At 35.6% G+C, this 20,468-nt stretch overlaps 1 protein-coding gene across 1 annotated transcript; it reads right to left on the bottom strand.

Annotated features, from left to right (window-relative positions):
* Window positions 1–263: 263 nt before the first annotated feature.
* On the bottom strand, window positions 264–19,860 carry LOC120087767 (zinc finger CCCH domain protein). Its single transcript, XM_090305956.1, has 13 exons — window positions 19,722–19,860; window positions 19,461–19,588; window positions 17,879–19,342; window positions 13,451–13,491; window positions 11,580–11,755; window positions 8,494–8,554; window positions 8,310–8,408; window positions 4,334–4,428; window positions 3,575–3,688; window positions 2,969–3,036; window positions 2,203–2,313; window positions 1,134–1,365; window positions 264–541 (listed from the first exon to the last, which is right to left on the bottom strand). The coding sequence occupies exons 3-13, from the start codon at window positions 19,228–19,230 to the stop codon at window positions 431–433; spliced, it is 2,460 nt and encodes an 819-aa protein (XP_090162082.1). The 5' UTR covers window positions 19,231–19,342; window positions 19,461–19,588; window positions 19,722–19,860; the 3' UTR covers window positions 264–430.
* Window positions 19,861–20,468: the final 608 nt, after the last annotated feature.

Below are 20,468 nucleotides of genomic sequence, written 5' to 3'. Positions count from 1 at the left end.
AAACAGACTCATGAATCATCTAAATGATTTTTCTAATATTGATTAAGAGTATGGTAGAGTATTCATATACTCATATCTTTTGTCACGTGGGATGATATTTGCTACAATTACTGAAAATAAAGGACGTTCAAGAATGGCAAACAGATATTTTCCTTTATCAAAGATGTGTCGGACTATATTAAACTAAACACAATTTTATTTTATAAGTATGATTTCGAGAATATAGCATGATGAGATGCAGGATCACAGATGAAAGAACCAAGTTTTTCACATCCAATATAATATCAACTAATAAAAATTTGCACTCTATTGTAATAGCATCTCTTCTTACTCTGAAATATGATTATGAAATACATATTCTCATACATCTAAAAGTTACAAGATGAACATAAAAAAAAAAAAAAAAAAAAAAAAAAAAAAAAAAAAGGATCTAATTCATGGATAGAAAATGCACACGAGCAAGTAGATATTCTTTCCCAGCTATCCAAACGCCAGTCTGTGACCACTGTACATCTTCCCAGTCCAGATTATCCTCGAGTACCTAAAACAAGACAAATGCCTAGTAATTCGATCGGATGACTTACAGCAAATATACGAGCAGAGATTTGAATTTGAAGGTTCCACCGTAAGGGAAGGAGTAAATGTTTTAGCTGCTAAGTTATACTCAGGTTGGTAATTCGATCTTATCAGCTTAGAACAAAGATGGAGATTTGCAAAGCCATGGTGTCCAATTTATCTTGCCAATCTCTTCTATGAAATGATCTTAATACGTAACCAACATTGGTCGTGATAATATTAATGAGATCATCACTGAAAGAGAAGTCTACTCCCCACTCTACAAGGGTCTATACAACATGGCATTGGACAATAGTTAATGATCTGGGACATAGCAACCCCATATTATGTCCTAGGATTTAATGAAGATATGATATGCCGCTAACTGGAAACATGAAAGTGAACCCATGGCAACTATATGCAAAAAAGTGTATTCGCATAGGCACCAGAAAGCTCACTGCACAGCAATCTTTGAAGTAAAAAAATCATTGGAGATGCAAGAGCATTCTGATTAGAAAAAAAACACACACACACATTATTTAACTTTCAAAGATCGAAAGAAAGCTGGAGAGAAGTACCTCTACGTGTTCAGAAGGAAGTGGAATCCCAATAGAACGCATGACCTTCTGAGGCAGTGGCTTCTTACAGCGACACCACCGAAACACATCAATCAAAGTATTATCGTTATCGGTTCTTTCACCATTTGGGCAGTGTACAAAGTGATTCTGAGATTTATCGGCTTCAGCTTCATGCCCTTGAGATGATGCAATGGTTTTCACCATCTTCTCTCCGGAAAAGCAGAGTTCATACCTTCACACGGTAGTTTTTTAGACAAATTATTACTTGTATATGATTTCAATTTTCACGGATGTTGCAATTCAGCAAATCAATTCTTCCATGTACCCAGAATGCAATGTACTACCATTAAAATAAAAACGGAAGTACTCTAACTCGAATAACCCTATTGGATGAGTCTTGCAGCCACATAAAAAATTTCTTTGATGCGTGAAATATTCTGAAGGAAGATTTTTCTTCTGAATGAGGCCACTACAATGAGGCTCATAAAACGTCCACCTCATTTGTTTCAAAAATTAAATTCATTGAAATTCTTAAATATCAATGGGTCAAAAATGTACGCTATATAACACTGTCAACAAATAAATCAATTCCATTTTTTATTGAAAAATCAAACTTTATCAAGAAAAAAAAAGGAAAGAATGCACGGACAGTACATGTTTATCCTTCTAACATGTAAGTTCAATGGCAATTCAAACTTCATCGTTATAATTCTTTTTAGGTCATTTATTTTCTCAGGAAGGAAGTATTTCACTAATCATTAGTTCTTAAGACTGAATAACTTCCGCATATCAGATTATGACTGAATAACCAATAATAGAAACATGCTTAAAATTGAAGTTTGTTTATGAGAGGAAAGGAAAACATCAGGGGTGGGACTTATGTTGTCTCGTATAGGGAGAAATAATGAGGATGCTATGGATGTGTCAATCTAGTTGAGATATTCGAGTGCATCTCGTGATCTCAAGTTTCTTTGGGTTATTATTATATTTCATTGTAATTTGAGCAAGGGTCTCTTTTCATTTTATCAATGAAAAGTCTCGTTTCCATTACAAATAAAATAGAACATACCTACACGAATGTGTTTCGAGATATAAGACTTCTCCCTTTTTCAACCGCGCAGATGTGTAGAGGGGCTTCTTTAGACCTTTGTCCGCAACAATACTTATACTGTATTTAATCCTGTAGATTGTTGTAAATGAAACATTTAATACAAACATTGTGCAACTATATAGGGTAAATCCAGGGGCAGTATGCATATATGGTTCGATTAACACAACAAAGTGAAATCTGTCTACGTTATGTAGTGTACATGAAACCTAAAATACCACACAATGCAAAATTCAAATATCGTCGTGTTATGTAATGTTCAAGAAACATAGGATATCACACCATGCAAGGTTCAATTATGGCAATGTTATGTATTGTACAAGAAACATTGTGAAATAAGCCAAGTCAATGACAGAAACAGCCAAAAAAATTCTTAAAAGCAAGGCTTCATGAATTGTACTTTCCTGCTTTTGGATAAACATGGCATGGGTATCCTCTCTCTCTCATAGTTATGGAAAATATAATTTATTGTGTTAGATGAGATCTACTGATAACAATAGAAAAAATAAATATACATACCTTAATGGAATGAGACATGCATAAAAGCCAAGGTAAACAGAAACAAAACAAAACATGATAGTTCAAAATAATTTTTTTAAAAAACGAAAACAAAATTTTCATTTGAAATAATGAAAAGAGACTAATGCACATTACACACATGTAAGTTAGTTAACGTTCTGGCAGAAACCAGCAGACGCAGTATTAAAAGAGAAGATTTGAAGCATACCATGGTTCATTGCAAAGGTTGTACTGAATTGTAACTTCTCTTACAAACCTCTGTTGACGCAATGCATTCTGAAAAATATAGCATAACATTGTAAATTACTGAGTTACTATTATTTTATTTAAAATGAAAAAAGAATAATGAATGTGAAAAATCATACCGAATGGTAGATACATCATTCAATTGAAGTGCCTAATAATATATTCAATTTTGAAACACTTTTACATGGGTCAAGAGAATAGTGCGTACATTCTATGAGCCTATGAAATAGACAGTAAGCAGGGTACTGTAAAAATAAAATTACAAGTTATAAAACAGATGAGGAGCAGGACAGCCAAAATCCTTTTTCATTATTTACTTGCAGCCTTTTTTGTCTGTTTCTAAGATAAAATCAAGCGGTACATTATCTTCTTATTTTTTAAGAGCCTTTTAATCAATCAAATGTCAACAGCCAAACTTTTATTCATTTCCTACATACAGAAATGAAGTAATGTTACTGTGTATGATCAGGAAAATACTTTGAATATCATAAGATAAATGATGAACTTCTAGAACCTTAGAAGTTAACAAGGAAAAGAAAAGGGGTTAAATATTGTGTCGAGTTATTACAGAGGCTGCAGCCCTTGTAGTCATGGTCCGCTCAACAGCCAAAGGAGCAAGGGTGGGCTCAACTGCAGATGTATGTGTAAGACACGGCTCCAGGTCAATGGCTCCACCTCCTTTCTGAAGAGAGGGAAAAAAAGAGAAAAAAAAAGTTGAAAGAAACCTTCATAATACAAGGACCAATATGTTGCGATTGGCTCTAAAATCAAATAAAAAGAATCAATATTTATATATATCACAGAGACTAAAGTGGCCTTGGAATAGGGGAAGAAAAAAAGAAGACACAGAGAAGGGTGGCCTGGAACAAGTGTCTTTGAATTATAATATTTTCACACGACCACCTCCAAAATAAACATCTCGTTCTGTTCTAATTTTTAGTTAACAAGAACCAAACAAATGAATAAGATCAAATTGTTATCAAGTCAAAAATACCGGTGGTACTATCAACAGAAGGAGCCAAAAAGCTGCTAATAAGCAAAGACAACCCAATGCAATCCACTCATATCAAGATTACAACTTATAAATTTCCTTGATAAAATTATTTTCCATTTTGTCTCTAAAGAAAGATAGCAGCCATTTACTGAACCACATGAAAGTTCAATCGTAATTCAACCGAGCCTCTGATAATGGTTTTGTACAAGCAACATGCACGCACCCACACCCACCCACCCACCCACATGCACATCTACTGTTTTTTATCTATTACATTAAATCCAAAAATTCAAGTTTTAGAACCTGTTAACTAAAATTTAAGAGCTTCATTACCTTCACAATGCAGCATCTCTCAACGCAATAGCTACAACCAATAGCAGCTCCCCAAGCTCGAGATCGAACGTTATTTCGAAGAGTAGAAATGTAACCTAACACAAAATTAGAAGTAATATCAACTAATAAAGATAATTACAACAATAGAAATGGATGGGAAAAAAACAAAAAAAAACCATGCATTTAAATGGATAAAAAGAGAGCAACTGGGGTTTTTCAACAACACTTTTTTTGTTAGAAACAACTGTTTTCATTAGAAAAAAAATGAAAGAATACAAAGGCATACAAAAACATTAAGCCCATAAAATGTCACTGAAGAAAAGGTTCCAACTAAATAAAATGTTACCTAAAAAGAAATTACAAAAAGTCGAAGCCCAAAGAAAAAAACATGAAATCTCATCAAAGATCAAACATCACTAAGGCCCATCTCCACATCTCTAAATACTCGGTTGTTCATTTCCACAAAAGATCCCACAACAAAACACACATCCTGACAAACCACATGAATGTTTTCAATAACATAAACAAGGAATGAGTAATCCAAAACCATTAAAGTTAAAAAGTTTACTGTTGTTATTTCATTACTATCCTGTTTTTATTTTTCTTGCCTAATAGGGTCATATTTTATCATGATCATGCTCTATTTGGGTATTGTTCTTTCATTACTGCTTCTGGCTTTCTTATTTCCCTCCCTAGTGGAGTTTGTATCTATTGAGGCATTAGTTTATTGTCACTTCATCAATGAAAAGTTTTCTCTTGATAAAAAAATTATAAAAAGTTCAGAAATTGTTTAAAATCAAGTTATATTAATATTTTGAATTTTGAAAGAGAAACTATTGGCGATTATCTAAAGAGTGAAATTCTATTCATCTTTGGAATTTTCCCCATCCTATCAATATCATTACAAATAATTCACAATTTTTTTTTTTTTTTTTGAGTGCCAACATATAGGAGTGAAATTCAAACCTCTAACGTGATCAAGACTCTTTTCTTTAAATGGAAACAAAATTTTTCATTGATGTAATGAAGAGAGCAAAAGCTCAAATTACAAAGAGACAAACTAATTAAACCTAGAGACTTAGAAACTTAGGATCAGGAGGTGGTCAAGACTCAAGATATATGCCTAAACCAATTCAGTCATGCTCGGATTGGTAATAATTTGTAAATATTCTTTTCGACTGTTTTTTAAAACGCAAGCTGCAATAAAGTGCAATAGCCTTCTAGGCCTTAAGCACAAAGGGCAAAGAAAGGAGCAGTCTTTTCAGACGCACTATATATTAAAAAAAAAATACATAAAGAAGATAAATAATGGTTGGAGGTTATTTGTAAATTTAAAAAAAAATAATAAAGTTCATTAAGAAGGGGGAAAAAAAAAACTAATATATATTTTTTAGTGGGATGCAAACGGTGGTTTGAGAGGCCTTCAAAAACTCCTAGAAAGCTATCTCCTCTGTCTTCCCTTTGTTCTTTCAGTTTATCACTAGTTGTGTTGGAGAAGGCTCAAAGTTATTTTTGAGAGGGTCATTGGGTAGGGGATGAGCCTCTTTGTATTTGTTTCTAGGGCTGTAATGCCTTTCGAACAAGGTTGCACTCTATGACCTTGGCATTACTTTCCTCGGGACCCTTCTTCAATTTCCTTAGGTTTCCAACATCCGAAGACTCATAAAGAGGCATTGGATAGCCCTTCTTTCTCTTCTTCGAGACCTGCATGTTTTGGGATTGTAAGTTTGCTTGCCACCTTTGGAGTTGTCACTTGAGAGCGTTTGGGATCTGTTGGGTCTGCGTTAGATGATATGATATTAAATTTACCTTCATCCATTTGCATCTTGGTATCAAAGAGATGTTGTTTTATGTGTGTGTGTGTGTCTAACAGCCTAGCATAGAGAGCACAGCCCTAATTATGAAAATATGCCCAAACGCTATTAAATGATGTATGATCTGTAACCCTCATGCTTTCATTTGCCCAAATAGCAAGAATTGTATCGTGTGTGTTCATCATGGCTTTTCCTGAGATGTATAGCTTGCATGATCAATTTAAGACTAATGAACAAATCAATTAATAAATTAGGTTTTTCCTAATAATTAACTAATCATCGCGGTGTCCCCCTAAGATCTTAATGCGGGGGTGATGTAGTCTATAAGATAAAAGGAGAGAATTTTCCAAGAATAAAATCAAATGTTTATTACGAATCAAAAGGTATCAATAAAGGAAGACAATTCTCTAAAAACAAACAAATTATCCTAATTAATTAAGGAAACTAACTGTAATCCTAATTAACCAAGCAAACTAATCCTAATCCTAATTAACCAAGGATCAGACCAAGATACCCTAATTTACTTGAATTCTACTAATCATTCTATCCCTCCCAAAAAATACTCATCCTCGAGTTTTAACAAGAAAATTAATATTATTAAAAAATAAATAAATAAACATCCTTGCATATTTGTAAAACGTAAAGGAAATTCATCTTCCAAGCCAACTGAACGCAAATAATAGTGTGCCTTGAGGAGAAAATTGTTGACTTGAACAATCTTTGTGGTTTGTTGCGGTGTAAGTTTCCTTTCTAATCGTTTTGGGTTTGCTCGAGATAAAGTCTTATCGTGTTGTTCTATTTCTAAGCTCTATTCTAATTATTCATCTTGAGATATTTGTTCAATTGGAATGTTTTAATTTTTTCTTCAGAGCTTTAGTCTCTTGGTTGCAATTTGGTTCTAGTCGTGTATTAGCAAGCTTGAAACATTTTATTTATGTTTTCTCTCATGTATTTTGAGCATTAGACTCATTCACTATTTCAACGAAAAGTCTTGTTTTTGTTTCAAAAAGAAGAAGGAAAAAAAAAACAAAAAACAAAACAAAACACAAAACAAAACACAAAACAAAACAACAAAACAAAAGAAGCTCTCATTTGTCCAAGTTGAAATTGGGTTTAGTTAATTGTGTAAAAAGAATGGACTTGGTTGGTATATAATTGGGCAGTTGGATTAAGGGGAAAAAATGAAAAGAGCCAAAGTTGGGTCGAATTGAACGGGTAATAGGGCCAAAATGAAGGAAGTTGGGTTGAAATGTGTAGATTGCAAGTCAAAAAATACCAAAACAAGTCAGTCGAGTTGGATGGGTATTAGGTCAAAATGGTCACATATTCTTCCTTCTTGTTGTCTTCTTCTTCCCAAGCAACAACACAACAACCTTGAATCGCAACTTCTTCTTCCACTTCGCCAAGGACTGCAAATAGGGTTTTAGATCTCACCATCTCATGCTCACGATTTCTTCAGTACATAGGGTTATGCAACTGAGTTTGGGTTATATTTTTCAATTGATTTTTCTTCTTTGCCGCCCACAACATCCTCCACGCTCAAGTCCTGGATCTCACATGTTTCCTTATCGCTCCTTCACACTCAAGTCCTGAATCTTCTAGATTCTGTTTCATCCAATGCTTGCACGATTTCACAGCTTCAGCTGGGTTCCAGAATGTCATGTGTTACTCTCAACATTTGCGATTCTAGCCTTTACAAATTGTTGTCATCATCTTGAAAAATTTTCCAAATTCTAATGCATTTTTTCAAGATACCATGAACATTGGCCACTCCTTCCCGATGCTTCCCAATTTCCGTGGGATACACTGACTACTTTGAACATAGCCAACGGGTCTTTCAAGATGAGCCTTCTTCGTGGACTGGGTGTTTTGAATTAGCTTGGATTAAAGCTTCCTCCTGGTGTTCAATGTTCAAGTTATTTACAAGCTTTTCTATTCACGATCGGAACACATTTATTTTTCCTGAATAGGTCTTAGGTTTTGCTAAGTTAAGTTTGTATTATTATTTATTTGTGTTGTTGTATTTTGTCATTAGCCTATTTTCATTCCATCAATGAAAAGTATGTTTCCTTAAAGAAAAAAAAAAAACAAAGAAAGAAAGAAAAAAGAACAAACAAACAAACTTGGCCACTACTGAACAAGACAAAGATAAACAGGCTTACAATCTTGCGGGGGTAATACTCTGATGGTTGCACGCAACTCCTGGATTGCAGGTGGAGGTGGAGAAGCTGTTAGTCGACAGTAGCCTGTATGCATGAGAACTAGAAAACAAATAGAACAATCTGCATTATCTCTCATAGATCCACATCAATTCAATGAACTAGAAAACAGTCGGACATTACATACCAGCAACTAGATCTGAATCATATGTGTACACATCTGTTCCCCACAGCTGTCCACCCCTGACCTGCACACATTACTTAAAGACCTTAACAAGTTTACTTTTTTCTCTTTGCTTTTTGGAAATAGAAGCGGCCTCCAATGGTATTTAAAACACTAGCGAAGAAGAAACAAGAAGAAAATACACCTAGTGTTACAATGCAGAATCACATTGTGCACCATCTCAAGAAACACCGGCGAAGAAGAAACAAAATTTGAGTTTCAAGTTTAGATAAATAACTATAAGCAAAAAGAAAAAGGATGCCTTTTCTCCTGCTACTTTATTTTAAAGGGAGGGGAGGGAGGGAGAGAGAGAGAGAGAGAGGACGAAGAAGAAGAAGAGAAAAATGATGAAAGAAATATATTTTCAACAAAAAGGATGAGCCCCTGAGGATAAAAGGAGGAATTAAACAAAAGGCCTTCTATCTAAGTTGATCAACAAAATAGGTGAATTAGAAATGAATTGTAAAGGCACTCCATTCCATTTTGATGCCGTATACTGTAAGCAGTCTCAAAAATTGATAAAAGAATCACGCTTATTTGAGAAGGGTCTAGAATTTCGTTCTTTCCAAATATACCAAAGAGTGACTGCATTAGACCAAATCACTTTGAATCTTCCTTTTAACCACCAGCCGTAGAGTAATTCAATAAGGCAATCTTCTATATTCTTTGGAAGACACCACACGATATCATAACGATTGACAATAAAATTCAAGCCTTTATAAGCGAATGGGAAGATGGCTATTAGATTCTGCACTCCTCCACTTAAATATTCGAGGATGAAATCAAGTTAGGATTTCTCCTTTGCAATCTGTCCATGGTTATTAAGGCTGGCATGGGTCGTGGACCACAGAAAATTTTACTTTCTTAGGGATGTTGCTTTGCCAAATCAAAATCAGTTAAGCTAGTTAAAGTGTCCAGAAAAGACGGCCCTGGATGGAGGGCCTTAGTGGCTGATTTTGCCAAAAAGGCTTCAGAGGAGTCTAAATTTCAAGCAATAGATTCCATGGAATGTTTTTTTTTCCTTCTTTAAGAAAACAAAAAATTCCTTAAAAAATATCATTGATATAATGAAAAGAAACTAATGCTCCAAAATAAAAGACCACCAATTAGAAGACAAATACAAGAGACAAACACAACTGCTGATGATAAATAATACACACCAAAGTTAATCATTCATCCAATTCTATCTGAAAGACCCTTTCTAAAATGTAAATTCCAGGCTTTGTTAGATTCAGACCAGCAGTCCTTACAGATTGAAAATCTGGAGTTTGCTACTGTATGGAGGGAGGGGAAAATGGTGCTCAGGGGACTGGAATTGATGCACCAGTCCTCCCAAAAATATTAATCTCCCATTTCCAATCTTAAATCTTTTGTTTTTCTAAAGTATCTGGTTTTGCTGATTTCTTGCTATGGGTTGCATCGGCCTTTACATCTTTGATGTTGTTTTGTTTCATAGGGACAACCCGCCTGACTACAACACAGAAACTCATAGGATATTGAATCCTAGGTAGGTGACCACCATGGATTGAGCCTACCCTCTCGGCCCTTTACCAAATCCAAACCTTTTTATTTACCACGAGGCCAAACCATTTTAGAAAGGGCCTTTACATCTTTGACATTGTTTTGGAACTTTCCGTAGATAGAAAAACAAAAAAAGAATACAAGATGAAGTTTACAGAGAGTATACTCGGGAAAAAAAAAAAACAAAATCAATAAATGATACACTGTAATGAAACAACAGAAAGATGATCCTTGTGGTGGGGGGTGGGGGGTGGGGGGTGGGGGGAAAGCCTTTATCCCTTGCAAGAATGCCCCTCAATTGAAACAGATATCATTAGTAGAAATTGCATTATGTGTATCGTTTATTGATCAAGAACCTTGGCTTTACATGATGTTTGCAAAGGACACATCATTGTAGATGCAACACAAAGGTAGAAAGTCGTTGAATGCAATCCTAGGTGCTAACTTTCCCAACAATTGCTATTATACAAAAAAGAATGAGCTTTTATTTGTAAGAAAACAAAACTTTTCATTGATATAATGATGCTGAGTGCGTTAACTAGACAGTATTCAACAAGATCAAGATGTTTTGCCATTCATCCGTTTCCTCATCAATGATAATTCTCCTCAAAATCAGATTCAGCCCCCCACAGTCATAAATAGTGTCACGGATGGAGGAATTTTTTTTAAGAGATATGGAGGAATTTTTTTAAGGAATAGAGAGAAGATCTGGGGAACTGTGCACCCAAAGTCTCATCATTCAACCATCTATCGTTCCGAAAAGATGGGTTAGCAGCACCATTTCCCACCTTAATGTTGACCTGACCCTTAATGAGATCAAGATGTAAAAGAATAGCTCTCCAAGGGCCTTTCAAGTGATCCAGAAAGGTGGTGTTAGCCCGTCAAGCTTTGTAGACCAAGACCACATTTGAAAATAGGTCTAGTTACAAAAGTACTTTGAAATCGAAACCCAAAGAGAAACATGAAACCAAATAAGGGACTAAACATCACTAGATCATTATCCAACCCTCTAAACACTCTATTATTTCTTTTATTTCTTTTACCCCAAAGATTCTACACGATAGCGCACATCCTAGCAAGCCGCAAAAAATGGTCCTCACAGAAAGGCGGATGGAGAAAGAATTCCCCAACCTTCATTTTTTCAACAATGTTGTAGTTTTTTTTTTCTCCAAATGGAAACAAATTTTTCGTTGGTATAATGAAAAGAGACTATTGCTCAAAGTATAAAGCTCAAAATAATAATAATTCGGAGCTCAATGGATCAGTAGGTGCACCAGGGCATCTCAACTAGGTTGATACCCCCATAGCACCCTCATCATATCCATTTACAAGATGAAATTATCAAACAAAAACAGAGACTGTTAATAGTTACAAAGAAGATATAACTATTCCAGTTGAGGCAAATGTACCTGCCTCAACTGTCACCATTCCAGTGCACTATACTGTCACCATAGATAGCTTAAACCAATGTAGGTAGTAATGCTTTTAACTGCTTTAACGAAAGAATGATGAAGAAATAAGCATTTTACCTGCCTATTTGTAGCAATAACATGTTCAGCGGGTATTCGAATTTCTAGAGTGGGGATATTCTGTGAGCTTTCACCATTTTTATCCATCTGTGACGATTCATGTTCCTTCCACAACTTTATTAGTTCTTGCATGCACTCACCAACTTTATAAACCACAGATGAGACTTCAGGTTTCCCTGAAAGAATATTTTGCATTTTATACCGACAATAAAATTTAGTAGATAAAACATGCTTATCTCAAAGTTATACTTCTCAGGATCAAGTATCAGCAATACATACAAATAGCATTATCAAGACAAGATGGGTTTCATGAAGCTTTTTCCCCACCTTAAAAGGACAATTAAGGCCATGAATCCCGTTTCTCTCTTTGGAAACAAAGCCATGAATCTGTTTTTTTTATAACAGGTATATGCACTGAGGTGCAACTGTTCTTTAAAGTTGAAGCACATGCAGTAAAAAAATAAATAAACGAGAGGAAAAAAGAAGATAAAAAGGGGAAAAGAATTTTAAGAAGAAAATGTTAATTAAAGTAATGAAAAGAAACATTCGTAGAAAACAATTGTATCAACTTTTTTTTCCTTCTTGAAAAAGAGGAAGAAAAGGGTAAAGATCATTAAAGATACCATAAATCATAAGAAATGACAAACTTAAATACTTCACCAAGAACTAATATATTGATTTGATTAAAAAATAATATTATGAAGTATGAAATAGTATTTTAAAAATAATTGTAGACTAGAAGGGAGCATAATTGTATTTACAAAAATAATATTATAAAGCATGAAACAATATTTTTCAAATGAAAAAAGAAACTTATGAAAAAACATGAAGGAATAGACCAGAGCAAAAAATACGTAAATAAATAAATAAAAGCCAGGCTAATGAGAGTGATTAGTTGACTTTGTGGATCTATCTTTAAAATGAAACCTGGAGGCTGGAGTTATTATAGCTTAATACAACAGAGATATTTAATGAACTTTTCTGTAACAACTCTCCCTTCGAGCATTAACTCTAAATTCTCTCCCTTGTACAAATATTAGACATCAAAGAAATGCGTTTCTAATTTTTTTTTTTTTTTTTTTGAAAAAGAAAAAACCCTCATTCTCAAACTTCTCTTCTGTGTCTTATTGTTCCCTAAAGAGAATTAAAGATACCATAAATCATAAGAAATGACAAACTTAAAAACTTCACAAAGAACTAATACATTAATTTGATTAAAAAATAATATTATGAAGCATGAAATAGTATTTTAAAAATAATTATAGACTAAAAGGGAGCATAATTGTATTTACAAAAATAATATTATAAAGCATGAAACAATATTTTTAAATGAAAAAACATGAAGGAATAGACCAGAGCAAAAAATACGTAAATAAATAAATAAAAGCCAGGCCGATGAGAGTGATTAGTTGACTTTGGGGATCTATCTTTAAAATGAAACCTGGAGGCTGGAGTTATTATAGCTCAATACAACAGAGCTATTTAATGAACATTTCTGTAACCACTCTCCCTTCTAGCATTAACTCTAAATTCTCTCCCTTGTACAAATATTAGACATCAAAGAAATGTGTTTCTAATTTTTTTTTTTTAAAAAAAAAAAAAAAGGAAAGAAAGAAAAGAAAAAAACCTTAATTCTCAAATTTTTCTTCCGTGTCTTATTGCTCCCTAAAGAGCTGTTAAGAACTTCCCTAAACTGAAAATGCAAGAGCAGTAAGTCCATGTTAAAAAGATACTTCTGTGTCAAACTGATGATAAAGAATATGACAAACAAGTAGCCCATGGAGAGAGTGCAAACTAGAATAATATATCTCGCAGGCTATCTCAGCAAAAGGTAGCATGATCGCAGCAGTCACAGTTGAGAAGAATGTTACACCAAGAAAGAACAGAGTAATAAGACAGCATACCTTGTAATCTGCAAGATATAGAAGGAGGATCATTACGTGACTCAACCATTCTTCAATTATGAAAGAAATACTATTATGAATGAAGTTATAGATAGCAAAAAAATATCAAAGTATTTTTTTGAGCAATATAGCATTACCATGGAGAACATAGATTCTAGTTACCAGGTTAATATTTAATTTAGTTTTTTATTTATGCTGTGTAACAGTATGTACATACACAAGTATGTACGTTTTTTTATCTATACCAGAAACAAAGCTTTTCATTGAATTAAGAAAAAGAGGCTAATTCTCCAAAGATGGCAAAAAAATCTCAAAGTATTTTTCTGAGCAATATAGCATTACCATGGAGAACATAGATTCAAATTACCAAATTAATATTTAATTTAGTTTTTTATTTATGCTGTATCGGTATGTACATACATAAGTATGTATGTTTTTTATCTATACAAGAAACAAAGTTTTTCATTGAATTAATGAAGAGAGGCTAATTCTCCAAAAATAGAAACTCCACGTGAGAGGGAGAAAAATAAAAGTAAAAGAAGCAATAAATAAGCCGCCAACATGACTGTAGCTCAATTGGCATAGTGCTTGTATTATCAACTTCGAAGTCAGAAGTTCAATTCTCTCACCCCACACTTTAATTACAATACCTTTAAAGAAGCAATGAATAAGCCATCAAAATATCGAAAATTCGGACCATTGTAATGGCAAAACAATAATAATTGATCAAAATAAAACTAGGAAGGATATATGAAAGCATTCCAATTCAAACAAATATCTTGCAATAAGAACCCCGCAAAAGGCATCACAAGTGACCTCCAAAATGAAGCTTTCACATGCGAGCTAATTCAAAGCACAAAATGAAGCTTTCACATGGGAGCTAATTCAAAGCAATCAATCCAAGGAAGAGATTTATCGTGGAATATTCTCTAATTTCTTCCTAACCACAATTCTGACAAAATTGCTTTATCGTGAAATATGCAAGTATGTAATTATTCATTTACTATGATAGACAGTAAAAACATACGAGGAGGAATGGAACCGCCAACCGATTAGAAAGGGATTAGACAGAAAAAGCACCAGAAGGCTCGGAACAATCAACCTTTGTATTAGATAACATTTCCAATAACCGATTAAAAATCAGCAAGTTCTTCATCTTCTAAAAGTTTATGAAAGACAGTATACTGAGCCAAACAGATGGTGTCCCAAAAAAATGGATGCCGAACCATTAGGGGAAGAAGATATGCTGAATAAACAAGGACCATCACAGTAAGGACAAGAAAACAGCACACAAAGAACCCACACAATAACCAAACACCGCACGAATTCCATAGACTTCCTTCATTTATAGTCATTTAGGCCATAGACATTTGAAATCCAACAAGTAAACTTTAAATGGAGAGAATTTTATAGAAAGGAAGAGGCCACCTCTTAGAAAATCTAGAACTTCAACCATACTTTCAACCCACAAAATTAACCTACCTCCAGATTTATATGGTCAAAGGATGGTCCAGTGCTGATCTTAAGCGTTTTCGAAGTCAATTTTAAAGATCACTACTACCTTCTTGGAGGCTTTATAGTCCTTAATGACCTTGTTGGCTACAAGAGCCTGATCAAGAATTTGTCTCCCCACTCTGGAGCTCTTTTTCTATTATTTTAACATACCTCCAGATTTATATGGTCAAAGGATGGTCCAGTGCTGATCTTAAGCGTTTTCGAAGTCAATTTTAAAGATCACTACTTCCTTCTCGGAGGCTTTATAATCCTTAATGACCTCGTTGGCTACAAGAGCCTGATCAAGAATTTGTCTCCCCACTATAAACACACCTTGGGACTCGAAAGTTGTTGAAGGGAGCATTCTCCTAAGATGGTTAGCCAAAACCTTAGCCAGGATCTCGTAGACGCTAGTAATGAGACTAACAGGTCTGAACTCCTTGATCCTACTGCCATTCTCCTTCTTCAGAACAAGGCAAATGAACTCAAAGATAGACTTATTTAAAATGCCCCCTGCGAAGAACTCTTCAAACACTCCTTCCAACGCATTCTTCACAAGATCCCAATTGTCTTGGAAAAAAGCCACAAAGAAGTCGTCCGTACCTGAAGACTTACTCTTATCACTCCCGAAAACAGCTCCTTTAATTTCCTCAAGCAAAAGTGGGGCCACCAGCTCCCTCCCTTCCCTCTTAGAGATGGGGCTTCAATCAATGCCCTGAACAAAGAACCTCCTCCTCCACCTCTTTCCTTTTTCGACTAAGCTCCCCATTATTCCAAATTAAGGGACCAATGCTATTCTTATTCCTTCTGCCACTAGCCACCCTATGGAAAAAAGCAGTATTACAATCCCCTTCCTTTGCCCCTTCACTTAAGCCTTTTGTCTCCAATTGATAGACTCTTTTCTAATCAACTCTGCAAACTCCCCCTTGAGCAAGTCTTTCTCCTCTTTCTTTCACACCAACCTCCAAAGGGCCCTCCAACTCCTTTAAGTCAATCTCATTAATCTTCTTTAAGATCTTTTGTTTCTTAACCTTAGTGTCTCCAAAGACCTCTTTATTCCAATATTTTAGGTTCCTTTTAGCCATCTCAACTTACCCATAAAGTGATAACCTTCCCAAATTCCTAAGACCTCAGTATTTCACCACGAAGAAATATTGGCCTCAAAAGAAGGATTACCTAACCACGTGTTCTCAAACCCCAAGGCTGGTAGATTTGTTAGTGTGCCCTTTGTCTCCAACTGATAGACTCTTTTCTAATCAACGAGATGTTTCATGCTCTCTCCAGGTCCTTTTGGTAGACTTGTTAGTATGCCCTTGTACATTATTCATATTTCTCAATGAAAGCACAGTTTCTTATTTTAAAAAATGATTATAATATCGAAGTTAGATGACAGCAATGGAAGATTTATCCCCATGGGGACCTTAAACATATATGAGAATATGGATAATCTTATTCCAATCTTCACAGGGGCTAGATTTTGGGAAGTCGCACTACTAGAAGTCTAGAACTCTTTTGAGGCACTTACGGCTCCAATGAAATTATAGATTATTTCAAGATAAGTCTCTTCATTTGAACTCTTTTTGTAATTTTGTACAAAATATGGCTTCTAGGTCAGCCTCTTGTAACTACTGCATCCTCATGATTATCAAACCGGAAGGTGCTAGTCAAGTAGTTTGTGGGAAGGGGTTTCCTCTACCACAACCTTCGGACATATAGGTTGTTCTTTTGCTCATCTTTTATATAATATCTTTGCTTCCTTAAAAAAAATTTAAAAAAAAAAAAAAAAAATGACCCACATGGCCTATAGCTAAAATAATAATAATAACAACACATCAGAAATAATGCCAGAGAGAAGAGAAGACAATGGTTTCCCTACCTAGAACCTTTTGGGACCCAGATTTCCTTCTTTTTTTGTGATAGGAATATTTTCCGCTCAATTGGTTATTAAACAAACCAAGTATCAGATGTATGAACATTTTTATCTCACCAAATCACATATCAGCTTCAGCAAGCAATTAAACTTGTCATTTTTTTGTTGCAATTCAAACTTTCCATCATCGAGGCATAGAAAATGTGAGTTCAACAAGAATGACTATCCCTCATCATGCATAGTACATTGAAATACTCACAAAGAGATACCAGTTGTGTTGCCTTAGACCAGGGAAGATTAGTTTATGGTGGAAAACATAACCCAGAAGAAACTTATTCAATGGTCACTGCTAACCGCTTTTGGTTCATCGTATTCGTAGCGTCCGATTCCATTCCTAACTAGCGGACAGAAAGACTCCAGCTCTATGATTTTCACATCTTAAGTTATCCGGAAGCTAGGAAGAATCCTAGGTATCTGACTACTTTCGATGCTCCGTTGTAAAGAAAATGTGTCTGTATATTGACTTTCTTTTAGACTAGCCGTGAACGCTAGAATCACTTGACTTGAGTTGGGAAGAGTCATATTCATATTCCTATTAAAAGTCCAACATTTACCTTCCTGTCGAGTAAGAAAATTGGCTTCCTTTGTCTCACGCAGGAAAGCATGAACTCTAGTTAGTCTGATGCGTAGAAGCATCTTATGACAATCTTCTTCCGATAATTGAATCTGGATCCATCGAGACTACCTAAATCGTCACCGTTTTTTTTTTTTTTCGTTCTTCGAATGACGCTAGTGAAGTCCAAGTCCAAAAAGTGAACATAAATCAGAAAATACAACTGAATGGCCCAGCAATACATACTCAATGAAAGGATCGGATTAAATCAAATTATTTAACTCGCTCTCTGAAAAAGCAAAGCACAGAAAACACAAGGTACTGGGGGGAGGGGGGTTGATGTATCACCAAGAATGAATGCTAGTGAAAATAATAATTTAGGTAGCAAGGGAATATTATAGAAAATCATATGATGTACCCTTCGTTATCTTGAGCACGAGACCTGAAGCGAGGTTCTCTATTTGCTACTTGAGGGCTTCCCCTTGATCGTTGCATTCTTCTTCGATGCTGAACACCATAATTATAAACTTCCCTCTCCCTGTCTAACGTCCCTTCAACATCTGCACATCCCTCATCTGACTCTTTTTCATGACATCTACTACGCTTTTCTGGCCGATCTCCCTCAATGTCTGCATCCCTCTCTTTCTTCCTGTCTCTACCCTCTCTATCAGCATTTTTCCAGCTATCAAAATCCTTTTGCTTTTTCTGATCTGAAATCGGATTGTCTTGCTCTAACATTCTCGCAGACGCTTCACCAGACTCCTTTTCAAGGTGTGCAGTCTCCTTATCCATCCCATTCCATGATTCTCTCTTCGCAGCATGGTCTTTGTCCCTCTCGCGAGGCCTTTCCTTGTCTTTTGAGGTATCTTTCCGGTCCCTCTCCCACCTTTCCGCATCTCTCTCATCCTTTGACAAGTCTTTGGGCTCAACATTAATGTTTGTTACTTGAGTACTGCTCCTATGATCATTTCTTTCCTTATCTTTATCTCCCCAATCCCGCTGCTTAGTATCTTTCCTTTTCCTGTCCTTCTCTTTAAATTTATCCTCACCTTTTGAATCTATTTTGTTCTCTCCAACAGCCTCCCTTGTCTCAACATAATCTTTCTCGTCGGTATTTAGGGCATCTTTTACAGCCTCAGTTGCACTCTGTGAACTGGTGCGTGAAACATGCCAGGGTTCCAAGCTTCCAAGTGAAGTCTCAGGATATCTCTTCCCTCTATGGTAATCTTTCGATTCCTTCCAGTTCAAGTGACTGGTTGCTGATCCATACATCTCTTTTTCTGACTTCAATTCACCCTTGTAATCGCTATAACCATCTCTGTCATATTTCATTTCCTTAATATCATCCAATCTGCCTTCGTATCTCATTTCCTTCTCCAACTTCACAGCTTGAGAATCCCTCCTTTCATCACCAAACAGCTCACGAGCCTCCACTCTTGAATCTCGATTCTCAAACCTGTTGTCCCCACCGTCCTTGGAGTCCCGCAGCTCCGGCCTGCTTTCCAAAACAACAGAATGATCTACATGAGGATCATTAGAGGACGAGGGCATTCGAAACATTGAGTGCAGAGGGGATCTTCTATCTCCATCACGGGATTCGGTGCGGGGTATCTTCGACATTGGGGTGTCCTGACCCATCTCAAAAGAGGGACGATACTGCATTGGAAGTGAGGAAGAAAGCTTGCGATAGGGACTCGAATCATCGTGGGGATATTTGGAAGATGAAGAGTGACCCCCATCATCATGGGGCCTCTTCGGGGCACCACTCATATCGAAGAGTCAGTGAGTAATGCGGGTCAGCCGATTTAAACCCACGAGCAGCAGCAGCAGCAAATCAACAACAAAGTTTCTAAAATTCAACCCAGTGGTCCAAATAAACCTGCTGGAAAGAATAAAGATCAAAGCTTTTCAAAACCCAAAACAAATTCCATCATCGCAAACAAAGTGCAGGCAAAGAACAAGCAGAAATAGATTAGGGAAAGGAATGAAAAGATGTTCACCTGGGACTCCAATTGATGCAGAAACTCCGAGTGGGACGAAAGAGGGAAAATTAAATCCCTAACGAAGATTTGGGTTGGGTTACAAGTGAAGCCATTAAGCTATGCATCATGGCAGGTGCGTTTGTGGGCTTTGTATGCAGAAAAATGGTTGAGTTGAGAAGAAAAGAATTCAGTATCAGTGGGAAAAAAACAGGGAATGAAGAGAAAGAGAAAGGATAGAGAAGATGATCCAACAGTTGAAAGAGAAACGGCGACACTCACCCGCTGCGGCTGAAGATGTGGAACGTCGATGCCTTCCAAATTCCAATTACCGAGTGAGTAACTATGTGACTCACTGGTGGGTCCCTCGTACTAGTTATATTTTTTTTTTTTTCCTTTGTGAGGAAAAATGTAATTTATATGCTTTCTGCATCGATAAAAATTAAAAACTATAGGTTATAACCATTGGTTGTTTGATTTATAGGGGGCGTTTTGGGGTACCACGTTATGATAGTTTAGTTTTGGATATAAACTATTTTAATCTCGTTATAATCATCTATGTTTGAGACACCGATTATTTTAGTTAAAAAGAAAATAGGTAACAAAAAGAGAGAGAGAAGATGAGTAGGAAGTAGTAAATATTGCAACGGTTGGAATTAGGGTTTTTTTACTCTAAGGGCAATTTTGTCTTTTTACTTGTATCCTAGGGTTTCAGTTTTTTCCATTTAAGTTGGCAGTCACTGTGTATTCTTTGTATCAGTCATATAATAAAAATTCTTCTTCTCGTGGTTTTTTCTCCCTTATTAGGATTTTCTTCATAAACCTTGTGTGTGCTATTTTCTTTCTCTATTTTGTATTTTTCATCATGGTATCAGAGCATGGAGACGAAACCCTGGCCATAACTGAGGAAAACCCAATAGGAGAATCCCAAACCAATGGCACAGATATATGAAGAAAATCGATCGCAAGGATTTCCATGAGCAATGGAATAGATCATTCCAAATTACAATCATGTATGAACATTACAAA

This window comes from Benincasa hispida, chromosome 10, assembly GCF_027475165.1.
Source record: "Benincasa hispida cultivar pf3 chromosome 10, pf3_genome.v1.1, whole genome shotgun sequence".
Taxonomy (NCBI): domain Eukaryota; kingdom Viridiplantae; phylum Streptophyta; class Magnoliopsida; order Cucurbitales; family Cucurbitaceae; genus Benincasa; species Benincasa hispida.
Note: the sequence above shows the minus strand (reverse complement) of the source record. Positions and strands in the feature narration are given on the sequence as shown.